Genomic DNA, 14,131 nt, shown 5'->3' with positions numbered 1-14,131 from the left:
GCGATTGAGACTGTTGGGCGCTCCGAGTGTCGGAGCCGCTGGACTTGAAGGTCTCGGGTTGCGCGGGCTCTGGGCGGGAGCGGGAGCGAGCATCCCCCGGGCCCCGGCGCGGGGAGCTGGGCTCTGCGAGGCCGGATCTGCGCCCGCCGCCCGCCCCGCCCTGGAAGCCGCACAGACGCCGCCCGCCCGCGCGTCCGGCTGGCTGGCGCGGGCACCAGATGGAGCCGCGGTCACCAACGCAGCCGCTCCGCCCCGAGAAGAAGCAAGCAAGGCGCCCACGGAGTTTTCACCCAGTGATCCTAATCTTGGGGGGGGGGGCGGCGTCAGTGCAGTGACCTCGGGCCTGGGAGGGATGGGGTCAGCGCGGGTCCTGGGTAGAGCTTAAGACAGCAGCCGTCGGACCTGACCTGGGCTCCGCCCCGGCGGAAATTCGGCTCCTGCCGGGCCCCAGGCGCGCCCGCGCCTTCTCCCGAGGTCATTTCCGGGAACCCGGACTCTGGCTGTGCCAGCCCGGCGGTCGGAGTGCAGAGCGTTCCCAGAAATCACACGCGCTCTGGAGCGGAGACCGTCCCCACCCGGGCGGCCGGGCATCACTGTTTTCCTCCCACGACCGGCCCCCAGTCCTGACCCTGGGAAGGAAGTCGGGGCAAAGACACAGCAGCCCAGGCCGACCCCGCCTTCCCTCATTACAAGCTCTCTGGCCCTGTCCCTTTTCTGGCAACTCCTTACGAAGTCGCCCCAGGGACGCAGAGGACCCCTTCACGTCCAGTGACAGAAACCTGTCTTGAAACAGCGTCAGCCAAAAGCGACTTTTCCTGGCTCCCGTCACAGGGAAGTCAGGCGCAGCCGGCCTCCCTCAGGCAGAGCGGGAAGGAGGACCCCAGCGCTGCCTTCCGGTCTCGCTTCTGTCTCTCTCCTCCGGGCTCTGCCGCGGGCTCTGTGCGGGGCGGGGACTGGAAGCCAGCTCTCCCCCCGTGGCCGGGCCTGCGACCTGGGCCCGGGAGCAGCGAGCGGCGGCCTGGGCGGAGAGGCAGGGAGGAGAGCGAAGCCCTGCGGCAGCGCTCTCCCTGGAGTCTGGGGCCCAAGGGTCTGGTTCCCCTCGCTCCTGAGGCCTGGCTGCACCTGTCCTTGGCTCTTTAAAATGCCTTTGTGTGGATAAGATGAAGGCTGCTTCTGTGCTGAGCAGGTTCGAGCTGATTACCCACAAGGAAGAGTCTGGACTCCCACAGGCGCCCTGGGCAGGGCTGCCTGCCTCCCCGCCTCCCCGCCTCCCCGCCCGCGGGCGTGAGGCGGAGCTCCCTAGCATGGAGGAGGGGAGAGGGGACACAGACACTGCCCCAGCGTCCAGCTCTGTGACCTCCTCCTCCCTCCCCCGGGACAGGGGAGTGGCCTCGTCCTCCTCTGTAGGGTCCCAGCAGGGCCTGCCAAGATGCTTGGGGGAGGTGCTAAAGTAGGCAGAGGTGTTGGAGCAGCTGCAGTGTGGCAGCATCTTGTCCAGGCTCAGAAGTTTCTGGTAAATGGAGCTAAGGCAACCCCTGCCCCCCACCCCGAGTATTTGCTTTGAGGAGGGGCTGAGAAGCTGTCCAGGAAAAATGATATGAACTCTGTCCATCCCTAGGGTTCAGGCAAATATGGCCCAGCTGAGAGCCTGGGATAGTCCTGATGGAGGTCAGCCTGCATGGGTAGAGGTCAGCCTGCAGGAGCTGAGCACATCCAGGAAGGAAAGGGCGGGGCAGTATCATCAAACTCTGCAACAATCTGAGGCTTGGCCAGCTGGCCAGCTCTTAGCAGCAGGGTCCCATCTCAGAGTCACAGATCTTTGGGACTGCAGTGACCATAGGCCATATAGGACCATAGGCCCTCTGTGACCATAGGGGTCACATGAGAAAACTCTGGAGAGTGAGAGAAGTCCATGGGAGGGGGACCTGCTGCTGTGAGGTGAGCCTCCGTCCGCCCCTCCGAGCTCCCAGGCTGGGAAGCCAGAGCCACTTAGTGGCAGCAGCACCTTTGCTCTGGGCCTGTTGGCCGGTGGGGCCAGAGGAGGAGACGCTCTGTTTGAAGGTTTCCCAGCTGGGCTGTGAGTGGTGAAGCCCAACAATCAAGGCCAGGCTAGGAGGGTGACGGGTGCCGCTTGTATGGAGACGAAGGAAATTTCTTTCTCCAGATTTTCTCGTAGGCTGAGCACTGGATTTGTTTGGAAGAAATATTTGGATAAGTCCTCTGGGGTAAGGGTGGGTGAGGAGCAGATGAGAACCCAAGGTCTCAGTGCTCTGCCTTCCAAGGGGGCTGGGTGCTAGCCCCGGGGTGCTGGCTAACCCACCGCTGCCTCCAGGGGTCACCCTTGATGGTGGTGCATCATGGTGGCCCTGCTCCCCAGTGTCCAGGCCTTGCTTTGAACCCCAAAGCCCTTGTGTCTAAGCTATCCAGGTCTTTGGAAAGCCAGGTCTCGGGCCAGGCCAGCTGTGGCCACGCAATCATGCAGGCAGGCTTTTGCCATTTCCCCCAGCAGTGCCGAACCCAGAACACAGGTCTGGGGAAGGAGCCAAGACAAGGGACAGTTTTCTATAATCCTGGCCCCAAGAGCCCTCAGGACCCTGGTATGCCTGCCTCCCATTTTCTAGAACTATCTGGTCGGAAATGTGTGTGTACCTGTCTGGAGGAAGTAACAGGGGCTGTAGACAGGTAACGTTCTTTACTTGCCCTTGAAAGTCTGGCTCAGTCCGGATCCTCTAATTGGGGCTCTCGGGGGCAGGGGGCACGGGGCAGCCCAAGCCCTCTCGGGGGGCGGTGGGGGGCTCTGGGAGCCCCCTCCCCTCCAGGAAGCTGTGAGAGTTGCAGGCCTCTGCTAGGGGAGCCCATTTATTTCCTCTGCCTGCTCAGCCCTCACAGGGCCTTATAGGGTAGCGGCTGCGCAGAGGCCGGGCCCGCTGGGAAGAGAGGCGGGGAGGCCTCAGGGCGGCTCTCCACGGAGGCTGCGCCGCCGCCCTGGGTGTTGAGTCTCCAGCTTCTCAGGCTCCCCCTTCCATCACATGCTCTGTAATATCCTCTTTCCTATCCTAAAATGAAACTCCTCACCCACCTGATTTTAAAATAATCACGATAATGCAATTTACTAAAAAATAATGTATTTTTCCATATGTAAGCACTTGGGCCGACTACACGGGAAGACAGAAAGCAGTCTGATGCATGTGGCTTCAGGCTGTTGCTGCCGTGCAGACCGGCGCAGGGGTGTGATGGTGGCGACTGGGTAGTTCAAAAGGATGAGCAGCCCTTAGTAAAGTTCTGGCCCAGACCGAGCCATGCGCGGCAAGATGTCCAGTGTGGTGGGCTCCCACCAGGAACACCCGTTGGGTTCCCCAGTCATTGTGGGAACTAAAAATGCCTCCACCCTACCGATGTGGGAAATGCCTCCCTTCCAGGGGCAGTTATGCCTCGCTCCTGAGAACTGCAGCTTCAGGCTGTGAGGGTGGAGGGGAGATGAACGTGAATCCACCAAGCCCAGACCCAGGAGCTAATAACCTCGTGTGGGGAGAGGTAAGGGACACAGTGAGGACAAACACAGGTATAGTTCACGGTCACCACTTGGTGTCTCTGACTTCGCTCCCTCTGCTGGAGGACATGACACCATCAGGCTCCAGCAAAAAGCATGATATCCCTACCCTCACTTCGTCATCGTCAGTGACCAAGTTGTTCAATTTGGCCTAAAATTTCTCTCAGATCCATGTTCTTCTCTTTATGGCTTCTGCCTCCTGCTTCGCTCAAGCCTCACCTCCCTGGTGGAAGACTGCAGTGGTTTCCTCTGACTCCCCCCACCCACCAATTCGATCACCTCATCTGTCCCCTAGTACACCCTCTGTGTTAGTTTGCTAGGGCTGCCATACAAAATACTAGACACCGGGTGGCTTAAACAGCAGAAATTTACTTTATTACAGTTCTGGAGGCTGGAAACCCAAGATCAAGTGTTGGCAGGTTTGGTTTCTTCTGAGGCCTCTCTCTGCAGCTTGCAGATGGCCTCCCTCTTGCTCTGTCCTCACATGGTTGCCCCTTGGTCTGTCTGTTGTCTGTCTTGTAAGGACACTAGTCATAGGATTAGGGCCCACACGTATGATTTCATTTTAACTTAACTACCTCTTGACAGGCCCTATCTCCATATACAGTCATATTCTGAGGTACTGGAGGTTAGGACTTCAATATATGAACTTTGAGGGGACACAGTTTAGCCCGTAGCACCCCTCTTTAATGGTTCTTCTTGAAGCAGTCTTTTGGTATCAAATGCCGGAAATTCAACTCTAAGTGCCTTGTGTTTTGCTTAAAGAAAGAAGAGAACTTGGCACTCATGAACTTCGTAGTCTGGAGGCAGAGACACAGCTGGACCCGGAGCTTGTGTGGTGCTGTTTGGATCTGCCTCTGAGCCCGGGTTCCTCTGGGTTGGCGTCATGTTCAGGCTCTTTGCGGAGCAAGGCTCAGCTATAGGGCGTGTCAAAAGTAGGAGGTTCCCAGTAGTTGGCACAGAGGTCCCAGGATTGGTCTTGTTTTCTCAGCTTGGCCTGGTGGGCTGTGCGCTCTTCCCTGCGCCCGGCACCGAGGCCTGCGGGTGGAGTGTGCTGACCGGCAGCTGGGCTGAGCTAGGAGGTCAGCAGTTCCCTCAGGGAAAAATGAAGGCGCAGACATCAGTTCCCAGAAGGAATGCAAGTGGTGGCTGGTTTGCAAACGTTATAGAAGCTCACTGGAGAATGGGTGAACACATGAGTGAATGAGCTCCCTAGACCTTCTCTAACGTGGTACAGAAATGTGAGCTAAGGCCAGTCATCTATGGATTTAATTTCCGCAGTTTGGTTTGGTCACACTGGCTTTCCCCTCAGATGTGATGCTTTTCCATATTCCTTATTAGTACCAGCTCCACTGCCAGAGCGTGACTGTGTCTTGAACCACTCAGTGGCTTGAGAATGTTGAGGGACTAAGCACAGATTACATGTCCCTGTTCAGGATAGATTAGGACCTTTAAAGACTCTAAGCACTGAAAAGATTATGGTGCCTCCCCCCAGCCCCGCTGCCCCCATTAAAAATAAAAACATTTCTAAGCCACAGAATAAATGTAAGGACGTCTAACGACGTGTTCATTTTCCCCATAAAGACTATTTTAATTGCAAATATATGTTGATCAAATTATTTTAAGAAAAATGAAATTATTTTTTCCTGGGCCTCTGCCCTGCTGGCTCCAGCATGCACTTTTGCCTGCTGATGGGGAATTTAGCCCTGCCGGCCCTGCTTGAGCCTGCTGCCGGCCGGGGTGTTACTGGACTGCGTGAACACAGCCCCCCTGAGAACCCTGACGAGAAGAAAGGCTGAGGCACCTGTGTCCAGGCCTCTGTGGGGCTGGCTTGGGGCCTGGCGTTTCCAGGGCAAGGACTGACTGTTTGGCATCCGCTCACAGGCACTGTCTGCTCGGGCAAGGCGATGTGTTTGCATCTCCCTGGGTCACTGCAAGCCGCAGAAGGTCTCAGGTTGGGGGCTCCGGTGGGGTACTTCCCAGGGGAAGTGGTGCATCGTGGCCGCCCCTGCTGGCTCTCTCAGCCTCTTGGCTCCTCAGTATGCCCACCGCAGGGCTCTGGGGAAGAGAGCGAAGCATCTCATTAAATGGGCTGTTACCAGAGTTAGACAAACCCAAAGTCCTTTTTGCTGGTGAGCAGCAATAGCCATGGTGAGTGTAGGCGAGCCTGGAGTTAGGGAAGCCAGCAGGCCTGGTGCCACGTATCACGTGTACTACAAGCGAGACCTGCCCAAGGGGCCCCAGCACGACAGCATTCTCACTTCCTGCCACTTGGTCCACTGATCTGGTTTCTGGGGACCTTTCCTTTGGGGAATAATTCTGCCTCCAGGTATGTCCTGCATTGCTGCTGGAGACATCTGTCCTATACACAGGGCTTTTGCTGATGGCCGTGCTGTTGGAGCGGTTCTGGGGTCCTCACTACTCCCGTATCCACACCCCGTCTAAACGCCAAGGGGACCCAAGTCTGGAGGCAGCTTCGTGTGGGACAGTGTTTCTCAGTGTGGTCTCAGGATCGTCCCCACCAGGGTCACCTGAGTGCCAGCTAAACTGGCTGATTTCTGAGTTGGACTCCAGGTCTGTCAAGTCACTGCCATGGTGGCTAAAATAAGCAGAAGCAAAAGAATCAGGTTTTGTAGTCAGACCTGGGTTTGAATTCCAGTTTCATGACTTACTCTGTACCCTCATCCTCTCTAAGTCCCATTTTGTGTAAAATGGGAGAGTAATATTTAGCTCACAATAGAATTGTGAGGATTGAAAATGGTAATGTGAATAAAGTGCTGAACAGAGTGCCTAGCACACAGAAGCTAAATACATGTTTGGCACTATCATCGGTCCAGCCATCTGTCTGACCATCCGTCTGTCCATCTACCTGTCCATCTGTCCATCTAATACTTACTGGGAGCCTACGATGAGCCAGGAACTGCTCTAGGCACTAGGAATACATCAATCATCAAAAACAAAGTCCTTGGGGCTTCCCTGGTGGCGCAGTGGTTGAGAATCTGCCTGCCAATGCAGGGGACACGGGTTCGAGCCCTGGTCTGGGAAGATCCCACATGCTGCGGAGCAACTGGGCCCGTGAGCCACAACTACTGAGCCTGAGCGTCTGGAGCCTGTGCTCCGCAACAAGAGAGGCCGCGATAGTGAGAGGCCCGCGCACCGCGATGAAGAGTGGCCCCCACTCGCCGCAACTGGAGAAAGCCCTTACACAGAAACGAAGACCCAACACAGCCAAAAATAAACATAATAAATAAATAATAAATAAAAAATTAAAAAAAAAAACAAAAACAAAGTCCTCGTCCTCAGGAAGTTTACACACTAAGCGGGGGATACAGACGATAAAGGAACATATGATATGTAAGGTGGTTCTAAGTGCCATGGAGAAAAATAAATCAGGGTCAAGTGTATCACCAGACTCCCCAATTATTTAACCTGGAGCCAATAGGCATTATGTCTCAAACACTGTGACAGGGACTTTGGGGGATATGTTGGGGCTTGCTCTTAAGGAGCTTATTTATAAACTGGCTGGGCGATAAAAATCCCATACACACAGGAAATCACTGGAGAACAACGAATCACCTGCCAACCATGTATCATACATGCCTGGGAGTTGCTCAGAGGAAAGATTGATTGAATACCCCCACCAGGCTTCTAATCCAGGAACAAAGGAAGGGATATGCTTACTCCTTATTTTGGAGAGGCTAGTTCATACCCAGCATAAGCAGAAAGCCTTGTATGCTTATAAACCACTTGAATCTTTAGAACATGAATCAGGGCTAATGAGAAAAGATCATGGCATGAGTCAGAGGCTCCTCACACCAGGTCGTGGGAATACAACTTGATGGGAAACTCTTTATCTCTGTCCAACTATTTGCCAAGTCCCAGCTCTGTGTAATGCCCAAGATCTCTGAAGGTAATTGTCTGCCGGATGCAATTTTATTATAAATAAATAACTCACTGATTTGGCAACCACTGAGTGCATGCACCAAAGGAACTGCCCAGATCCCAGCAAACAGATGGGAAATGCCCATCAGCAATGGGCTGTGTTGTAGAGGCAACGGGTGTTTGGAAATAATGTTTTTATTGACAATCCCTTTCTGAAAAGGCGTACTGGCTTAAGAGTATGGAGGAAGAAGACACAAACTTGGAGCAGAGTATGGAAGTAGAATAGCCAGAAAAATGGCTATTTGGAGGTCTGTTGCCCTTTGGATCAAACATGCCCAGAAAACTAATAGGCCAGAGACCAGCTGGCCTATGAACTGGAAACACAACTGTAAAAATGGTGCTTAATGTCAACCAGTCACTTCACTCTTATAAGTGCCTTCATGTGTAAAATGAGGGGTTAGACCATACTGTTCTGATTCAACTAAAATTTAGTGAATACGTTAGTGCTAGGTTCTTTAACCTAGATAGATTATCTCAAGATAACAGCATCTAGCTCACAGGGTTGTCGTGAGGAATAAGTCAATAAGTGTGATTCTTAGTATCTAGCATGTAGTAAGCATGTAATAATTAGCCATTATCATTTAATCCCCACAACCTTGAGGTAAACATTATTTCCTCTGTACAAATGAGGAAACCACTAAGGGACAAGATCAGGATCTGAACCAAAGTCTGAAGCCAGAGTCTACGACCTTCCCATTATGCAGTTCGGTTTGGAAGGGCCCTCCCTTCCAGTTCTTAATTGTAAAAAATGAGAGGGTAGAAAAGGAACTTGAGCTCTAGAAACAATCAAGCTAAGCAACTTCTAAGGGATTTGCCGTGCAAAGCCTAAGTGTTGTCTCATTTATGATGAAGATAATGAGGAGGCTGGGGGGAGGACTGAGACAAAGCCACAAAAGCTTCTTTGCCCAAGCTCAACTCCTTCTCATCATCTCATGCCAGTTAAGAGATTTCAGACACACCATCTTGCACATATACATACACAAAGAAAAGCCAAGGTTCTCCAAGAGTAAAACCAATTGAAAAACAGTCCTTAGAAGGATTGTTTAATCACTGCAGGAGGTAAGTGAGGAGACATTTGAATTAATCTCCTCATATGTCCTCATAGATTCTGTCCCAGTTTTCTGTTAGTGCTCAGTTGTGGCTCTCACCGTTCTCAACAATATAGAGTCCAAGAATATATGATCATACATTGTGCGCTAGGGTTATAATGGTGAGCAAGACAAAAATGCGGGAAGATAGGCAAGTCAACTGGGCAGTGAATGATAATATGGTGTGATAAGGACAACGGGGGCAATACGGGGCGCTGGGAAAGCAGAGAGGACCTAGTCCAGCTCTGGTGGGGGAAACTGGGGAGGGTTTCTTAGAAGAAGTCTCTTTAAATTGAGAGCTAAAGAACTAACTAGTAGAATGTATACATATAGCTAATTCACTTCACTGTACAGCAGAAACTAACACAACACTGTAAAGCAATTATACTCCAATAAAAAAAGAAAAAAAAAAAGAAGTAACTAGTAGATTCACCAGACCCTGAGGGAGAGGCGGGAATAAAGAAAGAAGGGTATTTAAGGCAGAAGGAATAGTACGTACAAAAGCCAGTTATCTCTAACTGGCATGAGATGATGAGAAGAAGTTAAGCTTGGGCAAAGAAGCTTTTGTGGCTTTGTCTCAGTCCTCTCCCCAGCCTCCTTATTATCTTCATCATAAATGAGACAACACTTCGGCTTTCCACAACAAATCTCTTCAATGGATCTTTGAAGGAAGTGAAAGTGCTTCTGAGTGTGAGGTGGGAGAAGAGTGAAGAGATGGGAGGCTGGAGGGGTGAGCAGCAGCTAATGCCTTGCATAACTTTGTACACACAGAAAAGGATTTGCACATTATTCAACAAAGAACCACTGAGAGATTTTAAGCAGGAGACTAATATGGTTTGCAATTTAGAAAGATCAGTTTGGAGAATGGAGTAGAGTGGGCCAAGTCTGGAGGCAGACAGACAGTTAAGTACTTGAACTAGGGGTAGTGAACAGTGGGGAAGGAGGGTGGATGAACTGGAGAGATACTTGAGAGGCTAAACTGAGTCAAGGGTGAAGCCCTTCTGGATTTCTGGTTGGATCACCAGATCGAGGGGTTGTAATTAGCCTCAAGGGGGAGAAGAGGCTGGATGTGCTTTGCTTATGTGGTTTTAAGTGCCTGTGAGGCAGCCCAAATAGGGATGCCCAGGGAGTGGTTGGATGTGCACCCCCCCCTTGCCTTCAACTCTGAAACACTGTGCCCCAATGACAACACTGGCAGTAATTGCTGCCATTCTCCCTTCTGTTTCTTCTATTGAATGTGTCAATTCTAGCTCCTGTCCTGTTTTCATACATTACTTTATTTCACTCTACTCTATATCACTTTAGATTTCTTTGCACCTTAGTTATCTCGGTGCTATGCATACCTTAGGAAATCTTCTAGGAAAAAAAAATCAGGAAAAGAGATACAATCTCATCATAATCTGACCCAAGCGGCCATTTTACTTTAATAGCTTGCATTTTTAAAAGCTATAACCTTAAGATTTAAGACCAAGATACAAATTCTAAATTGCACTTCTTACCAGGAACTAGTACTGACTGCTCCCTGAAGTTCAATCCACTATTTTAGAAAGAATTCATTAACTTTGGCCAGAGACCCATGAATGCACCACTTCTCCCAGACTACTCAATTTTGGACAGTGACATCATTGACAGACTTCTGTTTTTTAAACATTTCATATATTAAGGGAAATGTTAGAGATAACTGTGTCTGAAATGCAAGCAATGTTAAGAGGTTGAACAGGAAGGACATAGCTAATGAGAGGTTAGGAAATGAGATAATCTCTTTTAGAGGATCATCTGATATTGAGGAAACAAGGAATTTACAAAGGAGGGGATACAATGAAATTAACCAATGAGTGGACCCATCCTTTGGGATCAGTAACCTTTAGACCTGGACCTAACAACAAAGCTGTGGTAGATGAATGGATAGAGCTGATCTACCCAGGAGTTTGTTTCCTCTAAAAATAGGTGTTTTTTTTTTCAGACTCAGAAGGCTATATCTTAAATTAAGAAGTGAAAGAACCAAGGTTGGAATAAAGAACTATTCGTGTATAAATGTTGGAAACTACCTACTTTTACTTTAATAGTTGAAGGCCAAGGCACAAAAGACCCTACATAACCAAATGTCTGCATTTTTTATTACCTTTAAATTATACCTCAATAAAAAAGACTATGAAAAAAAAAAAAGTCAGAAAAGGAGAAAAAAAGGGTACATTATTAGATCTTGTGGCTAAATAAATTGAAATAATTTATATCTATTGTCCTTAACAGGATCAAAAGCAGGAAACAATAAGCAAAGCTTATATATAAAAAAAAAAAAGCTTCTGAGCTGCCTAAACAGACTACATTTCCCTTGGATCATTAAAGGGACTTCCTCAATAAGTGATGCCACCCTACACCCTCAATCCCATTAATAAAAATGCAGAGAATTCTTGGAGTAATAAACAAGGGTGGTTGTTCTTCTCTCTTCTTTTTTCCATTATTTTTCAAATAATCTATAAAATAGTTTAACTCTTTCACCAATATTAAAGTCATGCATACTCATCCCAGCAATCAAAGATTTAGCTCTGTGGGTTTAGGCGTTTCATGGTGGGAGGAAAGAGTACTAGATCCATTTATTTAAAATCCAGGCTGAAAAACAAGCAAGAAGTCCTTGTCCGTCTGAAGATCTTAATATATTTATTTGAAAACCAAGTTGTGTGAAAGAGAACACTAAATAGTCATATACCATCTCTTCAACCAAAGACTTGGACACAAGGTCAGCACAGAGGCAATGATACATGCAGTGAATAGCAGGTCTCAGCATGAACTTCCTCACAGGCGTTTCCAATATGAGCCTGGACAGTCTTCTTCAGGTGAGCAATAAGATCCTGGGGAAGGGGGGAGAGGGAGAAGCTAGGGTTATTCTTTATTTTAAAAACATTAAAAGAACCCAAAACAAACTACTATATGTTGAAGTCTAAAACTAGCCTATAGACTTCCCTGGTGGTCCAGTGGTTAAGACTCCACGCTTCCACTGCAGGGGTAATGGGTTCGATCCCTGGTTGGAGAACTAGAATCCCATATGTTGCACAGTGTGGCAAAAAAACAAACAAACAAAAAACCACCCAAAATAAAAAACCAAACCAACAAACAAAAAAAACAAACTAGCCCCTAACCCTGCTGATGCAGTCCTAATATGACAGTTTGTGCTAAGACAGACTATAGTTTTCAAATTCTCATTTGACTGGATATTTTACCCTTTTAAAAACTAACAAGGGGAACTTCCCTGGTGGTCCAGTGGGTAAGACTCCACGCTCCCAATGCAAGGGGCCAGGGTTCGATCCCTGGTTGGGGACTAGATCCTGCATGCATACCGCAACTAAGAGTCCGCACGCTGCAACTAAGAAGTCTGCATGCTGTAACTAAAAGATCCTGCATGCCGCAACTAAAATCCGCATGCCGCAACTAAAATCCCGTGTGCCGCAACTAAGACCCGGCGCAGACTAAATAAATAAATACAAAAGTAAATAGATAAATAAATAAATACAAAAAAAAAACTAACAAGAATCCAATTTCCAACTGAAAACTTCTAAGCCATTTTGTAGTTAACTGTCTTGAAAGACTTAATCAGGGGGTTTTCAGTAAGGTGTTGTGAAAGGCTGAAGAAGGCTAATGTGAGTTCAGTTCTGCACACAGACTGAGAGCTCAGGGTATTAATATTGTCATGTGCTGGTTGGGTAAAGCTTAGGAAACCATCAAGAGCTGGAAGACAATTTTCAAAAGCAGGAAGGGAAGTTATAAATCTCCAAACTGTCTCTTGGAGGCTTGAATATATTTTTTCTACTAATAGCAGGGTTTCTGCCTTAACATTTATCTGAGATTTCTATAAAAGCTTTCATTAATTGCTACTTAGTGTGTAACACTCACAGCGCTAGATTTGCAACTTGACATTTCAAATGTATTTTTCTTTTGTCCTAATGTAATAAATGATACTGATCTTACTTTCTTTAACGAGTAGAATAAATTCATATTTGTTTGACAACGTACTTGTAGTAGGGTGGAATTAGAGAACCTTGATTATACAGTTTATATGCATCTTCAGACACGTGATGACCATTCAAAAAAAATTGGAGGAAACAGAATGACAATTTCGTGAAATTGCAATCTTTTGCATCTAAAAACCCCCTTCAACATTGTTAGGACACTCGCATAATAATAATCTTTTTCAACTGGACAAAGCTTTGTGTTACAGTCTAACTGACCCCAAAGTACCTATAAGCACTATGTCTTATACATATTAGATGTTCAATAGCTTCTCGAATAAATGAATGGTAAGGCTTTTAGTGCCAAAAGTATTGCCAAAGGAAAGGGAGAGAGAGAAGAATCAGTGAGGAATTTAGACCTGTGCTACTCAAAGTGTGATCTACCGACCAGTGCCCGTCCACAAACTATTACTGATCCACAACAAGGAGCTTACATCAAAATGGAAACCACCTCCATCACTGAGCTGACTGTCAGTTCAGCTGACTTTTTTGGGGTTAGTGGGTAACAAGGTTTTTTTGATGAGAGAAGCATTAAGTTACATTCTGGAGCAAGCTCCCTACTTCGTCATGGACCTATGAAATCAGTTTGCAGTCCAGCCACTTTGAATAGCACTGGTAGAACACTAGAGGGTAGAGAGTCAAAGAAGGAAAAAAGAATTGGTATTTTCCATATTCACGAAGAGGTCAAAGAAGGGTAAATTTTAATACCGTTTAGGTAAACAGGGATTAAGTACAAAAGGGAAAAAGTGAGACCAAGTCTCTGTATAAAACTTTTGTGAAGAACCGACTAAGAGATTTCCCTTGATATACAATTTTGTTCCACACACACCTCTGGTCCTTAGTCATCGATATACTCAAATGGTTCTGGGGGTTCTGGCTCTTGCTCCTCCTCCTCAATTTTCGGGCCATGGGCTGCCACAGGTTCCACCAGCTCTTCAATGTCTTCACTGGTATCCTTCAGAATGATGATGCCTCCAATGGACAGCTATTAAACAGAGCAAGGAATGAAGAAGCACAAGCTCCACTCATATTTCCAGAATGCTCCAGAATCTTGAGTGCATATTTGTTAAATGGTACCTCAAGGCTACTAGAATGGTTTGGAAATAAAGAACTGGGATGGAACTACACTTTCCTAGATGAGAGTCAGGAAACCTGGGCATTTGTGCTTGTGTGATGCTACACTAGTGACTTAACTAAACTGTTCAAACGTAAGAAGGGGCTAATAAAATCTTCCTGATCTACTCCTTCAGGTTAGTCTGAGGACTGAATGAGGACATCATTGCCAATGTGCATAAGAAAGGATAAAGATAACTGTAATCTATAGGAGTACCTACAAATTTAACCCAGTGGCTCTGGATGGTAGAACATGTGGTGTTGCTGTTTGGATGATGCATCCCAATTTAAGAAGTATTTCTCAGTACTGTACTAGCCTCAGTTGGACTGCAGGGAGAATGTTTACTATCCAAAGACAGGATTCTAATGCTTGCTACTCAGTGTGTGGTCCTGGACCAGTAGCATTCTCATTACCTCGGAGCTTGTTAGAAATG

General features: G+C 48.0%; 2 protein-coding genes across 3 annotated transcripts in view; both read right to left on the bottom strand.

Annotated features, from left to right (window-relative positions):
• Positions 1-1,099, bottom strand: part of ARMC9 (armadillo repeat containing 9) — a 157,257-nt gene extending 156,158 nt beyond the window's left edge. Inside the window, exon 1 of the mRNA XM_036858302.1 lies at positions 280-1,099. The gene's annotated coding sequence lies outside the window, so the exon portion shown is untranslated. The remainder of the gene's footprint in view (positions 1-279) is intronic.
• A 10,116-nt stretch (positions 1,100-11,215) lies between these two features.
• PSMD1 (proteasome 26S subunit, non-ATPase 1) overlaps positions 11,216-14,131 on the bottom strand; it is a 108,031-nt gene continuing 105,115 nt past the window's right edge. For both annotated transcript variants that reach the window (XM_036857368.1, XM_036857369.1), the window contains 2 exons: positions 13,414-13,569; positions 11,216-11,429 (listed from right to left, as the gene is read on the bottom strand). In XM_036857368.1, coding sequence (XP_036713263.1) covers positions 13,423-13,569 — 147 coding nt within the window. In that variant the 3' untranslated portion in view covers positions 11,216-11,429; positions 13,414-13,422. The remainder of the gene's footprint in view (positions 11,430-13,413; positions 13,570-14,131) is intronic.

The sequence above is a fragment of the Balaenoptera musculus genome, chromosome 7, assembly GCF_009873245.2.
Source record: "Balaenoptera musculus isolate JJ_BM4_2016_0621 chromosome 7, mBalMus1.pri.v3, whole genome shotgun sequence".
NCBI lineage: Eukaryota > Metazoa > Chordata > Mammalia > Artiodactyla > Balaenopteridae > Balaenoptera > Balaenoptera musculus.
Note: the sequence above shows the minus strand (reverse complement) of the source record. Positions and strands in the feature narration are given on the sequence as shown.